This window comes from Lacerta agilis, chromosome 3 (assembly GCF_009819535.1).
Source record: "Lacerta agilis isolate rLacAgi1 chromosome 3, rLacAgi1.pri, whole genome shotgun sequence".
In the NCBI taxonomy this organism is placed as follows: domain Eukaryota; kingdom Metazoa; phylum Chordata; class Lepidosauria; order Squamata; family Lacertidae; genus Lacerta; species Lacerta agilis.
Window position 1 is genome coordinate 67,300,129 of NC_046314.1, and position 25,178 is coordinate 67,325,306.

At 41.8% G+C, this 25,178-nt stretch overlaps 1 protein-coding gene across 1 annotated transcript in view; it reads right to left on the bottom strand.

Moving 5' to 3' along the window:
- Positions 1-2,767: 2,767 nt before the first annotated feature.
- Positions 2,768-25,178, bottom strand: part of AGPAT4 (1-acylglycerol-3-phosphate O-acyltransferase 4) — a 30,432-nt gene continuing 8,021 nt past the window's right edge. Inside the window, exons 3-9 of the mRNA XM_033144125.1 lie at positions 20,971-21,140; positions 20,203-20,364; positions 18,341-18,494; positions 14,964-15,066; positions 14,690-14,765; positions 12,412-12,610; positions 2,768-3,104 (exon numbers count right to left, since the gene is read on the bottom strand). Of these exons, the coding sequence (XP_033000016.1) occupies positions 3,019-3,104; positions 12,412-12,610; positions 14,690-14,765; positions 14,964-15,066; positions 18,341-18,494; positions 20,203-20,364; positions 20,971-21,140 (950 nt within the window). The 3' untranslated portion in view covers positions 2,768-3,018. The remainder of the gene's footprint in view (positions 3,105-12,411; positions 12,611-14,689; positions 14,766-14,963; positions 15,067-18,340; positions 18,495-20,202; positions 20,365-20,970; positions 21,141-25,178) is intronic.

Below are 25,178 nucleotides of genomic sequence, written 5' to 3' on the forward strand. Positions count from 1 at the left end.
TAGGTTAAGAACCACTGGACTTTCTTGAACTTGACAGAGGGCAAGCAAAAAGCACTAGGGCAGCAGCAGCATTTCAGTTCTGAACAGCTGCTCAGCTCATGGAGCTCTGTAGTAAAGAGTAAAAGCAACATCACTAGTCAAAATATGTTCACACAAACCCACACCCTACAGAATGTGACTAACTTAACACCACATCCTGAAAATATATGACTGGCAGGTGGTCTTTCATTACATCACTGTTGTACACCCCCTTTTTCAATGAAGACTTAAAGGTTTTGCTTTATAATGTGTATATCGTTGCTAAAAATAATTTTAATCCTTCGTTTGTCAAATTATGACAAAAGCACAATGTGAAAAAGCCAAATATTTGCTTCTGGTGGTTATTTATATGTAGGTCCAAGTATAAACTTGTGTAACTTTCTCACCTTCAAGAGACCACTGTCACTTATCCACCACCCGTTCAGGCCTCAGATATTGTTGAAATGATTTATAGTAGATACCCAAACAGCATTTTCTCATACACATAACCAAACCCAAACAGAAAAGGAAAAAAGCAGCGTATAAAATAGTACACTTGTAGGGTCCTCAGTCCAACATGTGGCCCCCATCCAATTTGAAACCATACCTGGACCCTGCTTAGCTTAGTGCTTCTAGCAGTTTTATTGCTGTACCACCAAGTCGAATATGCTTACCAAGTACTGTACATGATCTAGCACAGATTAAGTACGTTTGAGGACAAGTGATTTCTCAAACATGCTTAGTCATCTCCCACTAAAAGCACTGAATTCTGGATAGATCCTTTACTCACAGCAAAATAAATAAATAAAACAAAACCCTAGTACTTGTGTCAAGGAAAGTAGCTTGTAATGATTCCTGTCCTATGATACACAGTTAAAAATTACCAGCTTTTAACTCCAGATGAGTCTTATACTCATTAAAAGGCAGGTGCAGCTTCTCTTCATATGATACCTGCACTTCAAACCCTCACCTTCTTCCCACACAATTTCTAAAGGCACTGGCAATGTTATTGTACATCCCACCAATCTTACACACAATGAATGTAAACACATTCAGCATTTACCAAACAGTCTTTCTAACAGTTTACATCACCCAATTCTTCAACTCTTGTCCATTTTGCTGACGACATGGTACATTTATATATTGACTGCATAGCTACTGTGGCAATAGCCAAACTAAACTAACACATCACCCACAAAATCTTGAGGTTCCTCTCTAATGGAACAGATCCTTCTACAAGTGATGTCAGCTAGGTTCATTCATTCTAGCACAGGTTACCTTCTCTGCCCCTGCATGAAATTTGGGGCGAAAGTTGCTCAAAACAGGACATCCTTTGGTGAAGGGAAATTTGCCACTTCCAAACAGAAACTACTATGTTTCAACAGGGCTTTCCTAATCTAAAACTGGAAACAGAAGCAGGGGAAAGCTAGGCAAGAGTAGAAAAGTAAGGCAAGCTTGAAAGGTCCAAGCATCTTGGGAGCTGCCAGCTGATGAAGTACCAAGCCCCACTGCCAGAAGCATCAACATCCACCTCTGCACCAGAGAAGCAGTCCATGTAACACTATTTTTAAAAAGGGGGCCCAAGAAATTACAGGTCACTTAATGTAATGCCTGTTCCAGGGCAACTTTATCTACAGAACAACAATGCTTGCTAAACAACCCTTCAGAAGACAAGTCCTGTCTCACTATCCCTTAATTTGAATTTCAACAAGGAATGTGGACTTTCAAAATGCTTCTGATGAAGTTCCTCTCCAAAAGCTCTGAACCAACTTAGAAATAATGGCAAAGGAGCAGGTAAGATCTCATGGATCAGTAGCTGGTTAAGTGACAGGAAGCAGAGCCTCAGACTAAACATAGTGGAGGGATGTAAACAGGGTCCCTGGTAATATCTGTATTGGAGTGGGTGGTGGTTTATTTTTACTTTTTCATAGGGATGAGCAGTGATGTGTCAGAGTTTATGATATGACCTAATTATTCAGCGTGGTTAAAAACAACAACAACAAAAAAGGGACTGCAGAGAGTTCTGAAAGAGGTGAATGAGCAATAAAATTAACTAAAAAGTTACAGTCCCCAACGCTAACTTTCCATGTACAGTGTTGGGGTCAAATTTGACAGTAACTGGGAAGGTCTTGATGGGCAAAGTGGATAGCCCAATAAAAGACATCCCTGTACCCAACTGCTGTGAAAAGGGCATATAGGGTTGAGAATAAAACTTTCTTTATAGAAAATATATATTGCCAGACTTTGAATGCTGCGCACATTTCTGGTCACTGCAGCTTAAAAAGTACACTGTAGAGCTGTAAAACACACAAAAAGGGCAACCGAAATTATCAGGGGGCTGAAGTAAGGTTAACATTGGAGGTTATTTAGGGAAAAATCAAGGGAGAGGAGACACAAAATTATGGTGTAGAAAAAGTATGTCTGGTGTGGAAATATATGTCTTCCTCTCAGGATCATCCAGTTTCATTGGATGGTAATAAATTAAACACAGACAAGAGGGAGAATGTTGCACAGCGCATCATTAAACAATGAATCTTGCTGCCTCAATGTGTGATGGCTAACTTCAGGCAGTTTTTAAAAGGGATTGAACAAATTCATGGGTGATAATGGCTATTAGTTGTGATAGGTTTCCTTAGGTTCTTCTAGAGAAAATAATTTTCACTTTCTTATAAAACAACTAAAACGGATTGACAGTGTTTATCCGCTAAAAATTATGAGGAAGGAGGATGAAGAAACATCATCAATTCCTTCAGAAGCTTCCTACGCTGTCTCATTGCATATTTTATTTTCCTTAATCTGAATGGGGGAAATTTGAAAATAATGTGCAGAATATGAACCAATATCCCCTGCAAGTGGAAGGAATAAGGGGCAAAGAGAATGAATTCATGGCCATCTCACTGCATTCAGCTTCCGAAGATTTGAAGGAGAATGATACACTGCAGTCCACAGGAGGCGTGCATGTTCCCTTTGGGTATGAAGCAGTCTCTGGAGTTTTCACTTTCATTTTTCCTTGTGGCCGTGGTTGCCATAAGTCGAGCCTTTGTTTATTTCCGTAACTCCTATCATCCATCGACTACCAACAGTAGCTGAAATAAGAAGAAGAATAGGATAGTTTCATTAATCACCTGTCAAGAGAGAAGTGCAGCTCAGCACAAGTCTGCCTTCAGGCATTCAGAAGAGCCTAGTGTGTTACTTTTAAAACAGCTAAACACCTCAGAATGTTACGTGAAGAGTGAGCACCACTGGCAATTTGGGATGTTGTGGGGAAAACCAAACATTTTAATCTGAAGTCGTACAACTGGCCAACAACTAATAGGCCAAAACTTGATGAGAGCAAAAGTGCAACTCTGCCAGAAGTCAACGAGTTGGTGGATGAACAGGAATGTCTTGGCCTAGCACTAGTTCACAATAATTCATGCATATGCTGTCTGCTAAGCACACAAGTTAACTGTTTTAACTTGCAGGAATAGTGCCAACTGAATTTCAGTCTGCATGCAGGTACCTTAAAACAAATAATGGCATTTCTACAAGGCATTTTTTAAAGAGAGAAATGTATAGTTCCCCCCCTTCAGTGAACTCATAAAATGGAACCCAGATAGGCCAGCATGATGAGCCTGTAAACAACTGTCAAAAAAAAATGACACCACAATGTTTATTTTATCATTCAGCTGTAAAATCCTTAAGCAGTTATGTGCATATACCAGTAAGGCTACATTCAGTCACAACTTTTTCTCAAAAAGTCAGCATAGGCTAAGAAATAGAACTCTTTGACTGGAATCTGCCAGATTACATGACTGTCCAGCCAATGATCGTACGGACTTCATGACATGTCACCATAGCTAACTCTCTAGAGCAAAGGACTAGCCACCAAAGGTATCCAACTATGAAAACTGGAAACGACAAAATACAGATCCAGTCTGTACTTTTAGAAAATCACATCTACCTCATATAGTTTTCCCAAGGACCCAAATAGATGGATGATAAAGTTACACCTGTGAGCATAAGAACTGCAAGCAGAAAATACATTTGACTTGTACAAATAATTCCACAAGTGGCATGTAAGCCTTAAGACAACCTGTGTGCCAGACAGGCTCACATACAATGTGAAGTGGCTGTTGGTGTTCCATATTTATAAAAAGGCCACGAGATCCTGGCAATTAAGCCATATCTTCCCAAACTGAAACTGCTGCTGCTCAGGGCTATAGCAATGGGCTCTGAAGAATCCCACTTTGACAAGTCAGTTTGTGACACATAAGGAATCCAGCCAAGTAGTCCTTGCGTGGTGATTTTTGCAAATTTGCATCCGTGGCTACAAAACTTGAAGAGTTAAGAAATCTAGAACACAATCAAGGCAAAACCAAGCACTTGGGTTTATGTGGAAGAGATTCTACTACAGTGGTGCCCCGCTAGACGAAAATAATTCGTTCTACGAATCTTTTCGTCTAGCGGTTTTTTCGTCTAGTGAAGCGGCAATGTAAACCGCGGTTTTCGCTAGACGGAAAAAAAACCGGGAAAAAATTCGTCTTGCGAGGCAGCCCCATAGACTTTTTCGTCTTGCAGGGCAGCCTCCCGCTAGACGAATGCCTTCGTCTAGCGAGTTTTTCGTCTAGCGAGGCATTCGTCTAGCGGGGCACCACTGTATATGCCTTTCTCCCACACTGAAACCAAAGGGAACTTTGCACCACTATTTTCAACTGCACCTAAAACAACATCCTTGGGAGGACAGGTCATAATCAAATATTAAAACCCAGCGAGGAGAAGAACATAACAGCAAGCATTAGGTCAATGGCCTATCTAGTCCAGCGTCCTGTTCTCACAGTGGCCAATGTGATGCCAATGGCAATCCCGCTGGCAGGTCATGAGTGAAACAGCACACGCCTGTGGTTTCAAGCAACTGGTGTTCAGAAGCATACCACCTCCAACTGTGGAGCCATGGAGAGCATTATCCTCCATGAATTACTCTAATTCAAAAAGATACTTCCCTAAATTAGAATACACCTCTTACAGTTACCACAATTCAGAACCCTGTCCAACTACTCAGTACTCTGCAGGGTCAGTGAATGCAAGAAACCTACAGTTTGGCCACTTGGAGCTGGACAGGAATGCAAATTGCCCCCTGGCATTCGCAATCCCCACCACAGCATAATAGTAGCAACATAACCTCTTCTATGTGCTATTCTGCAAAGGCACAATCTAACCATAAGTCACTGGCATTGCCCAATTTTTGTTCTCAGTGAATTCCCATGCAATTGACCATGATAATTGCCGCAGCAGACCCTGAAGTGCCTCTAGCCTAGTTTCCACACTGAGACATGGCTCTGTTCAGGCCTTTTGCATGTCGATATCCCGACCCCTCCCGTGAATAAATAAGACACAAGACACCGTATATAAGGTTAAATGGAGAATAAAAGGCCACAACTTTATTGGTTCCGGATGTTGAGCGGTATTGGCTTTAGGCATTGGATCTAACTAGACTATATCCGACTCCAGTACGACGTGCTGGCAGTCCAGGAAGGGATAACCACTGTTGGGTGAGCCCTTGCTGCTGCACATCAGCTAAGGACTCACCCTGTGATCACCGATCTGGGGCGTGCCTTAGGCCCTGACCACCCACGGCTCCGGACACGGACACGCCCCCCGGACTCCTTTACGAAGTACCCTTCAGCACTTGGGGGGAGGTGTTGGCCCGTCCTCCCCCCCCACCTCCTAACCTTCCTGACCTTATCCAATGCCTAACCACCAAACCAAAGTTGTGACGAGTTGCTACGAGGTAGGCGAAAACCACAAGGCGGAGCCAATTTGCCAGGTGGAAAAATTCCTACCAGGCCCCTCAACGGCGACCAACCGTGGTCCATAGCAAGGTCAAGGAAAACCTAACCTAAAGGGAGGGTGGGAAGGGAAAGCAGGAATGAACGGGAGCCCAGGAAAAGAGGGCGAGCTCTGGCTGCGAGCTATAATTAAGAAACTTGCCCATATGCCATCCCTAGGGTATCAAGTTAATACATGAAGTCACCTTTCAAGATAGAGAGGGAACAAAGCAAACCAGGAAGAAGTTATGCTCTCGAGTGCTTTAAACAGGAACCTCAATTGTTATCGATTAAAAAAAAATGTAATTGCATTTTCGGCGGCGGCTTAGTGGAGAAGAGGAATGAAAGCACATGTTCAGCCACCACAGTATCCAACCCCACCTCCATCACATCATGCTAGTATCCCTTGGAGAGTCTTGGCTACTGGATAAGCTCAAGCAATCTCACTTACTAGCTTCAAGCCTCCTCCAAGGTCCTTAACCAATAGTCACCTAGCCGGGTCCTAGAAACAAGGAGGGAAGAGAAAGAAAGGGAAAGAAAGGCACAGACGCATCCATGCACACTGAGACACATGCACAATTCAAAGACACATGTTCATGCTCTTATAAAAACAAGGCTGACATTGCTGAAAGGAGCTGTGCTACTTAGGAGAAATGGCTCGGGGGAAGATCTACCTAAGGACTGCTACCTACCCAACAAGCTACTGAATCAAATACCCAGCCTCTCTCTTGCTTTGGCTAAAAACCAAATATTTCAGGTACCAAAGATGGAAGGAAGAGGGGAAAGTGTTAATAAGTAACCAGAAGAATGACATGGGAGGTAGGTCCCAAAAGGTACGGAAGAAAAGGAAACCTTATCCAGAGTCTCCTCCCTCCACCTGCCTGGGCATTTTCGGACAGAGATGGCTGAGGCAGGGAGGCCACAATCCAGCTAAAGTGAATTAGAATACACAAGGCAGTTCCCATTGTAAGACAGAGCTGACCCATTGAAATTAATGGCCTTTACTAACTTGGGTAATCAAGTTCAGTTGGCCTACTCTGAGCCAAACTTGGTGGGATGCAACCCACACTGTTTTCAATCGGGTTTAATTTAATTGTAACTTGCTCCACCGGTTTCAGGGGGATTTGGTAATTACAAACTTTAGCTGGATCGAGACTTAACGTGAACTGTAAACAAACATAGCTATTCCCATAGCAGAAAGCAAGCAGAAGGGGGGAGAAAACCCTACTCCCTCCACAAAAGGGTCCACCAGCAAATTCAGGGATTGGCACAGACCTAAAGGCCACCGTAGTCTATAATGCCTGATCTAAAACCCAATATTATGCTATTGACATTCAGCACTCCACCGTGGACACTGAATGGCTGGAAATACCCAGTCGCTGGTTGGCATGATATTAGAGGAAGACTTCACTGCAAAGAAAAAGTATTTATGGAAACTAGAAGCACACATGACCCAATTCATAGGCAGGTATGCAGAAAATAAAAATCAGGTTGCTATACTCGACAGAACATATACAGTGGTACCTCGCAAGACGAATGCCTCGCTAGACAAAAAACTTGCTAGACGAAAGGCATTCGCTAATGAAAGGGTGACTCGCAAGACGAATTTCCCTATGGCCGCGACTCGCAAAATGAAAACTTTTTGTGGTTTTTTGGTTTTTTTCCCCGTAAAGCCGCGCTTCCTCCGACCATGCTTCGCAAGACGAAATTTTCGCTATACGACAGCACTCGCGGAATGAATTAATTTTGTCTTGCGAGGCACCACTGTACTTCTTTCTTCCTGATAGCAGCTATCTACCCTTGCCATTCACATATATACTCAAACTGAGTTATGCAGCTGTTTTCCTAGAAAGAGGCTATTCCTGTGCTGGCCACCAGATGGCTTCTTGCAACTTTCACTGCAACATGTTTAAATATTAAGCAGGAGATCCTGTCAAAGCCTTGTGGAAATAAAATGCATTTAATTGGTCCATCTCTTATCAGGAATGGGGAAGATGTGGCCCTGCAAACATTGGACTCGCATTCTTGAACATTAGCCGTTCTGGCTGTGACTGATGGGACCTGGAATCCAATATTGGGCTGGCCACAGGTTCTTCAGCCCTACTTTACATTGCAACCTAAATCCCCTGTTTCCCTTCCCATGCCATACCATCTAGTGGAGCTCAGGTGGTTTGTCATGGTAGCAGAAAGAGCTGGGTGACCCAACATATTTGCCATTCACAGAACTACTTTGGGGTGGCTTCTCAGAAAGGAAGGGTACAAGACTGACACAAAACAGAAGCAGGACTAATGTAAAGTCCAGGCATGTGTTACAATATCCTGCTTCTACATACCCTCGGACATTTCCTATTCAGCTCAGGATCACTCCTTAAGATTTGAGCAGGAATGCCCTTCACTTTGGGAAGAAGGAGAAGGTTGGTTTTTAACATGGATCATTAAGACTGCATGGACAGGTATAATGAAATTTGGAACTCATTTATACAAAATACAGTACAGTAAAAAAATGTAATTAGCTGTTAATAATCGTTTTAATGATATACTAGACCTATCCCCCTTATTATTATTTAAAAAAAAACCACTATGTTGTATTTAAAATTAAATAAATAATATTCGATTGTTATGGCTTTCCCTGTGTTTCCCACGTACTAAGATAAAGAACAGAAGAAAATTGCAAAATTGGAACCATGAACAAAAGAAGAGATAAATTGTGATTTGAGAAAATAAAATTATTTAATTCAAATTAAAATAAATCCAGAGTAATGTGCAGCATAGAGACATATGAGAATCCTTCTTGTGGGAGCTGCTTTCATTAAAATCCACAACCCAGTAAAGTTTTCTAATCAATGAGTTTGACTGTATGCACTGTGGTGAATTGGGGGAAGGCTTTAGGACTAAGTTGGGGTATCTACTGTTGTATACATAACATTGGTTATGTTTCCAGAATCAAAAAGTAACTGTCTACTTTCACATCTCATCTATGCAATCTCTGCTCACAAGTAACAATTAGTACTTAAAACATATAATTGGCAACAATCTGCTGTGTCCTGAAATTTTCGCACGTAATTCTCACTACAGGGTATCTGAAACGTGTGACGACCTCTCACATTATGCAACAGAGTCTCCCATTTGCAGTTTTAGGCTAACATTTAATATAGCCATGTGGATTTCTGTCTAGTTTGTTATAAAGACCCAGTGATTAAAATTTACAGTGGCTTGAAAGTTAAACAGGCAACACTTTCAAGTCAGTTTCAGATAATCCACATGCACTAAACATGCAGCAGTACATGCAACATGAGTAACTACAAACATTTCCTTTTTGTAATTGCCCAGCTAACAATTTCTTTCATAGTTTAGGTGTAATCTACTGCAGATCAAAGTCTTTAAAATCTTAGAGCATTCTCCATTTAAAACCTTGATCTTACAATCCGCACAGAATTATGATTACAACCTGAAGAACATTCCGAATATCCTTTTCCACTACAAAAATCAATCAATGTGGCCTCCACCATCATCACACTAAGCCATATAATTGTGGTCATGCAACATTGGACCTCATTGTTTCCCAAGGCTATTTTTATTATCAGCTAATTCTCTTGCCTGTAAAATTTATGGGCTGGAAACATTCCACAACTTCTCAAATGTTCTTAGCATTAAATATTCAAAAGCAACATATTGAACCCACCTTAAAAACCCAACATAGCCCCTTTCTGGCACTGAGCATCTGGGATCTAAGCTGTCATAGAATCACAGACTTGTAAAGTTGGAAGGGACCATGAGGGTCCCTCTGCAATGCAGGAATATTTTTGCCCAGTATGGTGCTTGAACCCTTCAGCCTGAGATTAAGAGTCTCATGATCTACCAACTGAGCTATCCTGCACCATAATATTGTTGGGAGCCTGAAAAAATAAAAAATAAAACCACTGTGGATGCATTCTTGAACAAAAACATAAAAAGAGTAAAAATCAACAAATAACAATAGATGCTTCCATCTCAAAAGGGGGGGGGGGAAGGTGAAACCTTTGGTTATAATTATTGCTGTCATTATGACAATCGTGCCACCAAAACAGCCCTCCATATAAAAGGAGTCCCCTTTATACTGAATGTTCTTTCCCCCTTTTAGTCCAGATAAGACCGCACCTGTGCTAACTGAATGGATCCTCCAAATTGCTTTGTGTAAGCACACCATAGCTGTCAACTTTTCCCTTTTTTTAAGGGAAACTCCCTTATTCTGAATAGGATTCCTTGCAAGAAAAGGGAAAAGTTGACAGCTGTGACATGTGTCGTGGGCTGAGCATACAATGTGCAAAGCTGCATTTTCTGCTTGTAGCAGATATGCCATGACCACCACCAGTGCAATCCAGGCAGGGGAGAAATAGTGCCCAGCCACATCTCTGACTGGCAGCAAGTCTCTCCACCCCGTTCCTCTGCACTGTCTTAGGCAGCAACTTCTACCTGCCCCTCTGATTTTTCTATGTCCTAAATGTTAATACTGGGGCCTATTTTGAAGGCTTTTGCAAGGAAGAAAGCACACAATCCATGCACCTGCAATTAAAAGCACAGCTGTATATATTCTGTGTAAGACCCAACAACTGGTATCAGGTGTTTCTCCCCCCTTAAAAAAAGGATGTTTTTATTTGTGCTACGATTGCAAGACAGGCTTGAGAATGGATTTCCAGTAGCCAATATTCCCGTTCGCTGCGGTTCTCTCACCACACACTTTATGAGCAAAGCGAGACTGCAAACCAACCAAATAGTCTTGCTTAATGTATGCAGTTGGCACATAATTTGGGCTGCTCTGGTGCCATTTGTTTCAGTTGTGTGTAAACTATATGAAAGATACAGTTTACATTGCAGCATTCTAGAGCCCAGACTATATGGTTAAAGACAGGACGAACCCTTCCTCACTGTATTCTCCTAGTCCAAAAATATTACATTACACTTGTTTTTTGAATCTGTTAATCCAACCGAGCTACGTAATCTGACTGATACTGTTAATGAGAGCTCTTGAATCTAGATGAACTCTGGGTTTAGTCGATAAGCCATACGAGTCATATCTGAACTTTACATAGTTGCACAAGCACAAAACAGAGCATGGTCTTCATACACAGGTCAGCAAGCACTTGCCAAGAAGAAGTCCCATTAGGGGAAAAGGTGGGGTATAAAGAAATATATAACAACAACAACAACAACAACAACAACAACAGGAAGCTTCAGGGTCATCTCAGTCATACCCGAGACGTTGCAGTACTACTACTCTGATTTAATACAGAATACCAACCATTTTCTTCTGTTAGATGCTGAGAATGCCAGATACTGCATATGCTGATTGGATCAGGACACCAGGAGAATGTGAGGGGGGAAAGGTAGCTTGAAAAAGAGAATTCATTACAGGCAAGAGAAAACATTCTGCGATTTCACACAGGATGCTTCTGAATTATGCTGGGTGGGCTTACCTGAACACATTATCCTAGAAAGACATGGTGCTCTTCAGTCCTGAAACCTCTGGTTTGACAAAACTGAAGCAAGTTCCATGAGCAAATATTCTGGAGTGGTATGGTGCAGAATGAGGAAGCCTGTTCACCATACCCTGCAGACTTGGTGGGTACTGGCTATAACACAGTCTCTATTTTAAGAGGCTGCTCCACCATTCACAAACTACCTTTAAGTAAACATTCTACAAAATTATTTGTGCTGCTGAAGAAAAGACACTTCTATTATTGTAATCTGTTAATCCCTGTCAGATATATGTAATCTGGTTAGTAACTGTTCCGCAGAAATTGCAAAACCAGAGTTTTGATATCTTGATGTTGGGTTTAGTAGATAAACCCAGAGCTGACTAATACAGTTCAATACAAAATTGCAAGAATTCAGAATCTGATAATGGTTAACAGTCTTCGGACCGACTCAGCCATTCTGAGACTCTTCATTTCCGAAAGAATAGGCACAATCCTGACATTCATTTTTCCCATATTGCCCTTTCTAAAGGCTTACTTTTCTTTTGCAAACATGAATCTTAACTATCAGACAGGATTGAAATGTCAAGTGGCGACCCTGAGCTGAAGCCATGTGCCCAAATGTTTGATATATTGGTTATTTTTTTGGACAGATCAAGCTACCATCACAGAAAGGAAAGAAAAAGACAAGATTAGCCCAGTTCATTGCTGGAGATGTAAGTGCATTTGAAAACTTGCTAGCTTCAGTACATTTCTTTCCATTTTGCTCCCTGACTGGAAGAGAAATGAGAAGTTCTTCAGTGTCTTTACTCACAGGTACTTTTCAGTTGAGTTCTGCAGACTTTAAAAAGCAATATTAATTCAGAGAGAGAGAGAGAAATAAGATTAAGTTTCAGTCATAGCACAGCAAAATGTCACTCAGCTGAATTCCAGCACTGCCTCTAGAATGGTCTACTGGGGGCAACCGGTGCACAAAATTCCTCCCCCACCCCATCCGACCTAAATCCACGTGCAAACATCTAATTGATGAACAAATGCTCAATAAAATTAGTTAAAGGCAGAATGGAAAAAGGACCCGTTTCCTCAAAATATTATTTCCAGAGGCAGCCTTAAGGCTGCAAACCACAGCTCACCTGCAATGAAAACAAAGGCAAACGTCGCCAGAGTCAGCGAGGAGCCGCTGCTGACCATGTTGATGAACAGCTTGAACAAAGGATATAGCAACAATATGGCCCAGAAGAGCCAATTCAATAGAGTCCACGGCCGCCGGGGTGGCACTATGGGAGTGCCAGGGTAGGCTCCTGTTCTGTAGTATTCCTCTTGAAAAGAATCCTGGTTAGGGCAAAGGAGGAGAGAGTGAGAAGACGTCAAGGGGCCCAGAGCATGCCCATCCCCTCCGAGTGAGTCTCCAACCAGTCATAGCAAATATCCTTGTTCACCTTAGTAACTATTTTTGCCACACGGTCACTCACTTCTTCCTTAGCGCAGGAACCCAAGAAATGATATGTGCACAGGGAGAGAACGACACATGCGACCTAAGCTTTGAAGTCCCTTTTCTCCGAAATGGATCCCACTCGCAAACAAGCTACTGTGCAGATTTAAACGCTGCTTTCCTATTGGGCTATAGAAACTGCTGTGGTGAGCAGCAAAAGCCAAGGAACAGATACATAGACATTTTCTCCTCTCATGCACATAGCCATCCTTTGGATTCCAATTGGCTCCTGCAGAAGGTTTACTCGCCTCTGATCTCTTGTTGGACATTGTGGAGGAATACCACTGAGGACACAAGCTCGCCTGTTCCCCGCTGTTAGTTTGTCAGTCACCAACTCTGCAGTTTTAACGAGTCCTTATCTCCAAGAGATTTATAATCAAAAGAGAAGAATATTTACTGCTCTTGGTGTAACATTTTGCAACATTAACATAGTTAGTTTCTAGTTGCTCTACAAACCAAGCAGTAAACATTTTTTTTGGGGGGGGGGATAGTACACATAAACAAATCCTTCACCTACTGCAGCCTTGTGTCACTTTCTAATTTAAATAATTTGGGAATTGATTTATGCGCTTAAGTTTCTGGGGAACAAAACAACCCATTTAGGGAAGTTCTGCTGCTTAAGTTACATTAGATTATTCAGATCAGATAATACATATTTTTGGGAAAGACACATAAGAGGCCTGAGGGTTATTTCTAGCTGCCAACTATGAGAAATTCCTCGTTTCCAAATTGGTTTTGATGAAGCAAGGAAATGAAATATAATCCAGAGATCTAATCAAGTCTGTCAGCACCTCTATAATACATTCTTCTTAGATTCAGCTTCACAAGGAAATTTGTCTTTTCCATTTATTTAGTGTGGGGGGGGGGGTTCTGCCAGAAAGTGACTTTTCCTTTTTTATGTACCACTGGTGAAATACATTGCATGTTTATTTCTATCCATTACAGTAATCACAATTTGAACATATTCCATGCTTTTAGACCTTCTACTGGGCAAACTCATGCCAGCTTCCCCCCTTTATCATGTGAGCAAGAACCTACCCACCCCTTCCTTCCTGGTTATTATCATTTTGTGTTGTTGGAAGTTTTCTAAAACCCTTAATAAAGCATATAAATCAATAAAATCCAGACATATGTATTTCTCCTTCCAAAAAGTCACAGAAGGAATATGCAAATTATGGAGGGTTTTGAACATGCGACTTCATTTGTATGTTCAGGGAGAGTTAAACATTTGAGAATCAAGTATAAAGTCTCATCCTCTGGGTATTGGGAACAAACTACATGGGAAGAACATCAACACCATTCTAGACTCTAGATGCATTAGGCTGGCTTCTTTTGAAAACAAAAAAGCTGGACTCAATGGGCCTTGAGTGGATTCAAGAGTTACAATTCCTCTCTTTGTAGCACAATAGCTTATCAGCCAATTGTTCAAATATACAGATTAATTCAAACTAATGGATGGTAGATTTGAAATGGGGAAAGGGTTTTTTTTTTAAAGGTACTGCATGCCATTATCTTGTGCATGGTTCATGGCAGAATAATTAAAGTCTTAGTAGCAGACTTATGCTCTGTTGCACGGGGGGAGGGTGTGTGTGTCTCCCCTGCCTTGCCTCCTCCTTGATTATACAAATTAGGGTGACCAGATTCAAAAGAGAACAGGGCTTCTCCAACTTTTAATAGTGGTGTAGAAGAGGGGATTTCAGCAGGTGTAGCTTGGTGCTGATATCCTTTCTTCTACATCATTAAAGGTGCAGGAGCCCTGTCTTCCTTTTGCAACTGGCTACACCAATACAGATGCAGGGAGTTTCTGCTGTTTGAAATGCATTAGGAAACACAACTACTGCAGGATACTGTCTGCAAAGAGGCTGAAAATCCATGTAGAGCCTTTTATCATTCTAAGAGCTGCTGAATAATAAACCAACCTTCTCTTGATAGAGTTTGTGAAGCCATTTAGAACATTCCTGCTCATCTTCTGGGATTTCCTCTAATGGAATCCGCCTACAAAGGATAAACAGGAGAGAAAGAGAAAACCGCTTGCTAGCATTTGCTATATAAATAAAACCAAAAAATTCCAATCTAAAGCCATATGCAATTGACTCAAGAGTGCATCAAAATGTATTAGCTGATACAGCTTGTACAATCAACTGTTTGGGTTATGTATATAAAGGAAGGAAATAGCAAAGGGAATATACTTACCTTACATATAAATCTGCCTGGTATTTTTTCCCATTTAAAACTCCCAGCAAAGTTGGATTCTCATTATTTCTAAAGTTCAGTGTAGAATCATACACGGCTGAAACTACAGAGGAAGAGAAGACACCACACACTATGATTGCTGTCACAGACTGATTTTTAGCACTACTGAGCTATCTCAGCATCACTTACAAGTACCCTGCCTCCATCCAACAGTGGAAAATAATCACATGCTATAGGCAGAGATGGTGGTTTATTATGTATTTAAAAATAAATACTATAACAGCTGATAGGGAAGGACACTCAGAGGTAGGAAAGAAAGTGAGCTGCCTATCAAAAAACAAATTAGAGCTCGAATCAGTCAAAAGGACAAATCCGGAACCACAAATTACACATAGCAAATGAGAGAGAAGTAGGAAGGCACATGGTAATATCTTGACCTGTGTGTGGCTGGAGCAGACCAACACCCAGTTCTCCAGGATGTTGGATCTACCACATGAGACATTTTAAAGAAGTGGCAACTCAGTGTGTGGTGTGAGGTCTGCAGTAGCTGATGGCTGAAGACAGGAGAAAGGCTTGGTGCCTAACACAACACATGCAACCACCTGCAAACCCTCTCCTGAGGGTGGAGGGGGCACCTCAGCAACTAGGTGCAATGGATACCGCAACCACACCATGTCCTGCACATACCCAGCCAAGGGAGGCAAAAGGCGGATAGTTATTTACTGACAAATGCATACACACACACAAGCTCCTAAGGTGCACCAGATAAACAAGCGCATTCCATGAGAGCATCCTAGGAAAACATGGGATTTCCCTTCCCTTCTCCTGCAATATACTTAGTATTCAAAACTGTGGAACTTCTGCCAAACTGAGATCAGACAGGCCAACTCCTGGCTACACTCAGACTCTGTAATTCCAGCAGGCTAAAATCTTAAGGTGATGTACAGGTTCCTGTTTGGTTTTATTATGTTTTTATTGTTTTGTTCTATTATAAAAGCTACTGATTAAGCAGTGCATAAAGACCTGAAATAATAAATAGCCAGTTTTCAGTTAAAGTATCTGGTTGTCCAAAAATCTTACAGAGTCAGAAAACCGGCAATATTCCAGTTCATTTCAAATTCAAAGACTGTTTTAGCAATAAAGGTAAAGGTAAAGGTATCCCTGACCGTTAGGTCCAGTCATGGACGACTCTGGGGTTGCACGCTCATCTCGCTCTATAGGCTGAGGGAGCCAGCGTTTGTCCGCAGACAGCTTCTGGGTCATGTGGCCAGCATGACTAAGCCGCTTCTGGCAAACCAGAGCAAGGCACGGAAACGCCGTTTACCTTCCTGCCGGAGCGGTACCTATCTATCTACTTGCACTTGATGTGATTTTGAACTGCAAGGTGGGCAGGAGCTGGGACCGAGCAACGGGAGCTCACCCCGTTGAGGGGATTCAAACTGCTGACCTTCCAATCAGCAAGCCCTAGGCTCTGTGGTTTAGACCACAGCGCCACCCACGTCCCTTGTTTTAGCAATAACAAGCATGCTATTTCTTGCGTCCCTCTTGCAGGCATATACAGCTGCCTGGGAGAATGGCAGAAGATATGAGGAAAATAAGGTGGCATCTTGTTTAGCACATTGTCAGTTAATGATTGTCATTCCCATTCCAAAGGCTGAGTGAATGTAGGAAAAGGACTGCAGCTCCAGAAATCCAGCAGACCTAAACTGCTGTGAGTAAAATGAAAATGAAAAATGGCCTCTAGAGGTTGTGCTTTCACTTTCTGGAAGTGATGGGTAACCCAGTAACTGCTACAACAGTAGTGTGCAAGTAAGCAATACAAGATGAACTGACAAATTGAATTAGAGATCTAAGGAAAGTGCAGAGAGCTTTATACACCAATTAAAATGGTCCTCTGAAAGGAAAGAACTGTGGTGCTTGTTTGGCTGAAAGTAAGTAAAGCTAATGATCCACAATTAAGCTTGTCAGCTCATATCATTCTGGCACCATACTCCATGGCCCTATTTGTCAGTGATCTTTTAACTCTGAGTATCTCGATTTTTGCTGAACATTTCATTCAGGATGGAAATTGCTGATATTTTCTCACCAGCAGCAAACAAACCAGAGAGCTCTGAAAGAAATTGAAATCTGAATAGATATACATTCCAAAAAGGGGAAAAAAGAAAAGTACAGGTCAGGAAATGATGGACCAATAAGCTTCTCTATAACGCTATATGTTATTACCTCAGGGCATCAAACAGCAGTCTATTTAGCCAGGAAAATGCTTCTCACATATATTGTGCTAAAGGACAACACATAAAGCAAGGAAATGTAAACTGGAGAGTTCATGCAGTACCTTTGTGCCAGCAAGCAAAAAAAGATTTGGGACAACCAAACTGAAATTAGGACAAAAGGGAAGGAAGGGGCAAAGGATTATGGAACTTCTTTTCAGTTGGCTATGAGGTCTGGCAGGTGTGGGAGACCTATGGCCTTCTGGATGTTGCTGAAAAACAAATCCCATCATCCATGGCCACTGACCATGATTGTTGGGGCGGATGGGAGCTGTAGTTCACCTATCTGCATTACAATGCAAATCACAAAGAGAAAACCCAAGAGTAAGTTAAAACATATCAATTTTGCAAAATTATCAAAATTTAAAATGATAACACCCCCCAAATAATTTAGATTTTTAAAATCCCCTTGACAGTTGACACTGTTTTGAGCCAAAATGGTAGCCCATAACTTTCTCACTTGTAACACATAGATAACTATCCTGTCTAGAGAAAAAAGTCATGGGAACCATGGTGGGTTCATTTGGATGATCATGTCTCAGCTTTAAAAACCACACAATGAACCAACATACTCTTTCTTTCCTCCCTCCTAGTAAGAGCAATTAAACCAGGAAGCCTTCTGTTAACTACAGTTCCTGGTTCATTTGACCTGGGAGGCCTTCAGAACAAGCCAGAATATTGAGCCAACCTCAAACCATGATTTAATATCCTGACTTGGGAAACTGGTTGATGGAAGGCTTCCTGGCTTGTTTGCTCCAGTTGCAAAGGAAAGGATGAAGGAGCTTCATATGCAGTCATGTGTTGTTCATATCTCCAGTTATTAAGCCAAAATACAGTGGCCAGAATGCAATCATTTGGAGAAGGGATTTGATGGAAGGGAAGTAGCATTATTTTTGAAACTATCACGAGTAAATTATCATGAGTAAGCAGAACTGCCATTAAGCATTTGCAGAAAAACTGTTGGTCTAATTTAGTGGCTGATGTGAACCAGTGGCAACTGCTGCTTCTGTTTCAGTTTAGACACATATTTAGTTGCAGTATGCAGATATCTCTGAAGAAAGATTTCAAAATAATATCTTGGAAATGTTTCCTTGTGCAATTCCTTACCTACATTTCTCAAACACTGGACGGTGACAGCAAATCCCTTTGTCCGTGGCAGCAGGTGATATTTGAGCTTGGGTAGGCCTTTGGCTTCAGCTACCTGCATGCTGATTTTGTGTTTTTGCTCTGTGAACCTGGTGCCTTCACAGTGAATCAGGAACTGAAAGAGAAATATATATCACCAAAGAGCTTGATAAGAAAGATAAACTGACTACTGTAAAGAAATAACAACAACAAAAACCTGCAAAGAATTCATTACATTTTGTTGTGTATCAGTGGACAGTTTACACAGACGAAAACAAATGACTACTGCTGATGCAGTATGTTAATGCAGCATTTCAGATAAATCACAAAAGTGTAGCTGTCTCCAAAGGCATTAGGAGAAAGTCTAACCACTAAGAAAGGTACATCAGGCTGCAAAGTGCATTACACAGCACAAGTGTGGAAGCATGGATGACTCACATGGCTCTTATGCATACCACAACGCTCTTTCCAACTATCTGCCAAATCTGGTATCTGTCTTAAATAGCTGGACACAGAATAGCTCGGTATCACTGGGGGTATTTGCTTCCAGAGGCATAATACTAGCTTTGTAGTATTTGTAGGAAGGAGCTTCCCCAAGACCACAGCAGAACATGCCCGCTCTGATCCCATTAAGTATCAGTCCCACCCATTCATCTCTGGAGCTCAGCCCTCCATTCAAGGGAGGCCTAAAAGAACTGGAAGATGCTTCACGGGGACTGTGTAAAAGAGGTGTTGTGTATTGATTCAATGGTTTTTATATCTGTATTACTATTGTCTGTATTTGCATTAGGGTAAAGTAACTGCCTTTCTGTTCCAGAAGGAACAGCTACCGGTACTATTGGTTCATTTAAGCTGCTGTATTTGGATCCTCAGTCTTATTGGTTCCCACCAAAAGGCAGATTTGTGATTGCTTGAGATTGTTCCCTCCAAAATGTATCCTTTCTAGCCAGTCTTCTGTCCCTATAAATGTAGCTTCCCTCTCCTCAGTCTCCAGTCTTGTTTGCCTGAATAAAGAGTGTTACATGAAGAAGCTGTCTCCTGCCTGCTATGTCAGAAAGCTGAAATCACTTACTGAAATCACTAACCCCACGCTACAACAAGAGGGGTGACTAATGTCTTCAACTTTGGAAGAACAGATCTTCCCCAGGCAACCTCCCAGGGATAACATGAGGGTCTAACTTCAAACAGCTTGGGCAGGGGAGGAGCTCATTGACTAAGATCAAGCTAAAAACCGAAAAAGAGCACAGGAGCATCATGCTCCACTCCTTCACAAAGATGTCACTGAAGACGTCTCTAAAGCAGGCTTCTGTTTCCTTATGGGAAATGTTCCTACTGATAGGATGCTCTTGTGCTGCTTTTGGTCCATCCGGGATCACTTCCTGTGCAAAATCTCTTGGAAAGCTGCACTGCACTGCCCAGCCAAAAAGAAAAGCAAAACTAACTAAAAAAAAACCAGGACTGCTGCTCACCTGACAAGCACCATTCTAAGCTGCAAATGAGAGTTCGCCTTTTTTCTGTTGGGAGTGGTGCCTGTCAAGTGCATAGTGGCAGTTTGCCAGCCCAAAATGGTGGAGGGGACTGGAGAAAGCAAAAGTACAGGCTAGATATAGCCTACAGGTCTCCTGTTGGCCACCCTTGTCCTAGAACAACCACAGAATCCTCTAAAATGCTGGAGTTCTCTGGCAGGCATGCAGGGATTCTTTGGCAAATCAGCTGATGTGGAAGGGGTTCCCTGAAAAAGGGTAAAATAGTATTTATGTTCCAAATTCAGAGTCATTACATTTTTATGGCTTTTTGTGCCTCCTGAAAATATGTGTTTTCTACTCTACTGCCAAGTGTTTTACCCAGAAGTTTTCAGGATAATCCCGGAGATTGAGCAGGGCTTGCACGACATTTTTCCGATCTTCCTCCCACTTTCGCGTGCAGAAAACTATCTCAAGGAAGTACCACATCCAGCCAATGATTGGCATAGAAGCAAGCTCTTTTTTTGCAAGTACTTTGGAACTCTGAAAAACAGAAGAAAAGGCAGAAGAGAGTAGTTTATTTAAATAAAAGGCAAAATATCTGTAATAAGAGGAGGGATAATTAAAGAGACACACCTGTACACTTTTTTAATATACATTCATGCATCCCTTTGGAGACAGCATCACTGAAATAACATTGCAGCAATGTGCTCCAAATGCCCTCAGCCAGACAACGTCCTCGTCACTGTGCTTTGTTATTACAAAGCAGGGCCACACAATTTGTTCACAGTCCACCAACCAAGTATGGCATCTTATGAAGAAGGGGATAAATATCTTGGTTTTGTTTCTTGCTTGAGATTACTTAAACAGGATTGTCAAGCACTTAGCTGGCCATGGTATACAACTGATTGGTAGGTTTCATATGTCTATCAGGCCCGCATAACCTGTGATATACCACCATGCAGCATTGAGTTCATCCTCTTCTTCAACTAGTTCTAACTCTTCCAAGCCAATAGAAGGAAAGTTATAAAAGTGCCAGTTTTCAAAAAGAAGATGCACAAAGGCACAACCCGAAATCTAAGTGACCTCAGATTTGCTTTATAGAGTTCCTGTAAAGGGCAATTGGTTGAAATACTAGTCAAGACTCACCCCCAAGACGCCAAACCTTTCGCAGAAGTTCCAGCTACAGAGAAAGTCAATTTCAAAGTTGTGATTAAGGATTACTATGGCATTCTCTCTCCCGTACTTTTCATAATTCTGGGGATCCGTGTAGAGGGTACAAATTGTGCCCGACCACCATTCCAGCAACATCACCAATTCTGGAACGAACAAACAACAAATCAACGAATACACATTTATAACATAACCAGAGGTTTTGTTAGAGCATTCATTCTTGATTCCTCAGAACATATTTATTTATTTATTTTATTTATATCCTGCCCTTCCTACCAAAGCAGCCCATGGTAAAAATGGATAATAATTGTCTAAGCAGAATCCTGAAGCACCTACAAACCAAATAGTTATACATAAAGCAGGGCCTGGTTGTAGGAAACAGAGAGATCATTATATCCCTTTAAAAGCACTGGATGAAGGACTTAGGTCATAGAATCATAGAGCTGGAAGGGACCCAGAGGTTCATGTAGTTCAACCCCCTGCAATGCAGGAATATGCAGGGATTGAACCCCCGGGACCTTGGCGTTTTCAGCACCACACTCTAACCAACTGAGGTCCCGGGTTTAGTTTTCTGTGAGGTTCTTTTATTTATTTTTTACCTACCCTTTTATATTACTGTGAATGGTGTGGAACAGAAGACAGTTCTCAGGAAGGGGGACAACTGACAAGCAAGAAAACTAGGAACAGGTCTTTTGCAATACATTCCCATGGGGGGAAAGCATGCATTCAGGCAAGAACAGCTTAAAAGCTTTTGAGCTTAGACTGCTATCGTACTACTGTCAGTGCCAGTCTATTTATTTATTTTTAAAATAGCCTAACTCTTTGATTTTTTTCCTAAGTGAATTATAAAATTTAAGGGGTAAATAGATATTATAGTAGTGACATGACCCCAAACAACAGTTGTGCCACGTAATTTAGATGTGTTTTTTGTGGAGGTGGAACAATTTAAAAGTGTGTGTAAGATCTCCAGTTTGTTGCTCATGAGTAACCAGCCGATTCCGTTGCTTCTTTTTATAGTTTTATTGTGCGAAACTATTTACAATGCAGAGCTAACAAATACACGTCTGTATCATCCATCAGCAGAATCTGGGAGTGCCCCTTTCTGGTTACCCCCCCCCCCAGCAAAAAAAAAAACACAAGATGCGGAATCTCCTCCTCCTTGCCCTACGTGGCACCCCTCTGCGCAACTGGGGTGACAGAAGTGGTGTGCCACCCTCTGCGCCCGCAGGGCGCATGGGCTCTTTCACGTCCCTAGAGCCTTCGCTGCCCATTCCCTGAGAAACCTTCCCTTCCCCGCTTGAGGTCTCATTGCTGCCCCCACTGGATGAAGAAGTGCTGCTCATCAGGTGTTGTCAGGGCTCTCTGTAACATCCCAAACCCCTGTCACCCCCCACTGCGCTGTGCCAAGGGCAGTTCCCTGACAGTGGGGGGGGGGAGAAACTCGTTCCCCTGCCTGTTGCTTTTGTCCCCCACCCCACAGTTATGGTTCTCCAAGACGAACGTAGTTTGAAATGGTTAACAAAATGGCCCTTTTAAAATGTGGGGGTTGGGGGGGTTATTGGGTCGTTTTTAATTTTGATTATATATTTTGTGATTTTACATTCCGATTTTGTTGTGTGAACCGCCCTGAAACCTCTGGGTATAGGGCAGTATATAAAATACACATACATACATGATAAAACTATTTTAGCCATCTCACCCTTGCTTTTTCCTGTAAGACCAATTGCAGTCGTTAACAGTCATCAACAGGTTTACCACACCTATCAGCCAATCACCCATTCCCACCACCCTTCTCTGAGGAATACCCCTCCTCACGCTCTCACTATATTTAAGGGTCTGGTGACTTCTGTTTCAGTGTATCTGAAGAAGTGTGCAGGCAGACGAAAGCTCATACCAATAACAAATTAGTTGGTCTCTAAGGTGCTACTGGAAGGATTTTTAAAATTTTTGTTTATACATACATACGAGAAAGAAGAAAGGGAGGGGGGAATGGATATATGAAGCAGGAATAGCAACTTATTAGAATCTCAGTTGTACTCCAAAACATGGCAGACCAAGCAAAAAAAAAAATTAATCCCCCCCAAAAAACCTTCTCCTTTACATTTCACACTACACTCTTGGAGATATGAAGCAGGAAGAGTAGTGTGCTAATTGCATACTGATGACAACCGACTCCAAGTCCCTAGCTGATCTAGGGGCTTACTTATTTAATGTTAAAAAGCATGGGGGATAAAGACAGAACCCAAAAATGCAAATGCCATGGGGTCAAGCAGAAATTCCCCAGCACAGTCTTTTGGAGACAGCCATCCAGGTATACAGTGGTACCTCGAGTTACAAACGCTTCAGGTTACAAACTCCGCTAACCTGGAAGAGTTACCTCGAGTTGAGAACTTTGCCCCAGGATGAGAATGGAAATTGTGTGCCGGCGGCGCAGCGGCAGCAAGAGGCCCCATTAGCGAAAGCACGCCTCTAGTTAAGAACAGTTTCAGGTTAAGAACAGACCTCTGGAACGAATTAAGTTCATAACTAGATATACCACTGTAAATGGAACCATTGCAATGCAGTACTGCCACCTCAGACAACTGTTCCTGGTGGATATGAAAATCAATAGCATCAGAAACCACTAAAAGATCAAGGAGAAATCAAAAGGGTCACCTTCCCCACATCTTTCTCCTGATAGAAGGAAGCCCACTAGGCAACAAATGGTTCCCCCCCCCTCACTGCCAAAACCAGACCAAAAGAAGCAGATTTAGAAAATTACCGTAGTCGCATCTAAGAGTGCTTAGATCTGCTTGCCCACCACTTCCCTCAAGCATCTTTCCCAAGAAAGGGACATTTGCCATCAGCTTACTATAGATATTTAATATTTTGGTACGTATTTCAAAAATGTATCAAAAGGGTGTTCAGACGTGAAAATGTACACTGTCAAGAGTCGGCACGAATAGCCTTCTTCAGAACTTGGATACAGAAACTTCAAACAACATTTTATTTTAGTGCCCGAAAAAAACCGTGAATGCAAAAAAGCAAAACAAAAAGCATTTCCCCTACTAAGGATTAAAGCCACGTAGAATATCAACCCCAACTGAAGCTCAAAATAGTTCTCTCAAGTGCACTTGAGAAAAAAAAAGACATTTAAATCAGGTGTTACTCTGCAGAATAGTAAAATGACTGCATACCGGTAATTATCCTTTTGTAAACAGCACTCTTTGTACTCAAGTTTCATCAGAAGGGGGGAGCAAAAGAAAGTGGGTACCATAAACAGGAAGCCCACATACTCCATTATGCCAAAGCTTAGAAGACTTTTTATTTGAACAGACACAAATTTAGTACCATGAATGATTCAGGTCTCAAAATTAAGGGATTCATATTTATCCGTTTGCTTACCTGGCGGCTTTGCTCTTCATGTTGCATTTTAAACTTGCATTCTACTGGATTATTAGCATGTGTGTGTCGTACAAGCTACCATCATCCCCCACACTCCAGGTATTGAGGTGAATGTTTTGAACACAGTGAAGGAGAACTTACAAAAAATGGGGAGAGGACAAGGGAAGATGCTGTCATAGCCAAAAATTCCATTTTGTATACCATCCACAAAAAAAGAATAGAAAAGCTGCCACTGCTTCAACTGTTGTTGTTTTTTAAAAAAAAGAATAAATATTTTATTATAAAACCACCCTGATATCTTCTGTTGAAGAGTGATATGTAGGTTAATTAAATAAATATAACAACTCTCCCTGGATTTGTCTGCCTCAAAGTCTTTAGCTGTTAACTGAGGCTCACCGCTTCAGACCTTCAGCCTCATTCTCATGAAGGGCAGAAAATAGGGTGAAGGTTGTATTCTGGGTGTGCAGGGCTTCCTTGTACGTACTCCTCCCAAGTAATCCTCATCACATGTAGTTCCTGGGCATGGCTAGTGTTTTAAACAAGGGATGTAATGAAGAGCAGTTAAAAAACAAAATGCATGTGTTTAAATGTAATGTGGAAGGCACCCTCGGAAGACTATATACCACATTAAATCGTGTGGTATTTCGGCCAGATGCATTGCTGTTCCCTGTTGTGTCCTAAACCAGTATGTGTCAAAACACAGGAAAGTGTTCAGCTTCCTTCTCCTGCTTTCTACATCCACCCTACCAGCCAAATAATGTTTTTACCACTGCAACTTGTGCTCCCCTGCTGTATTCAAT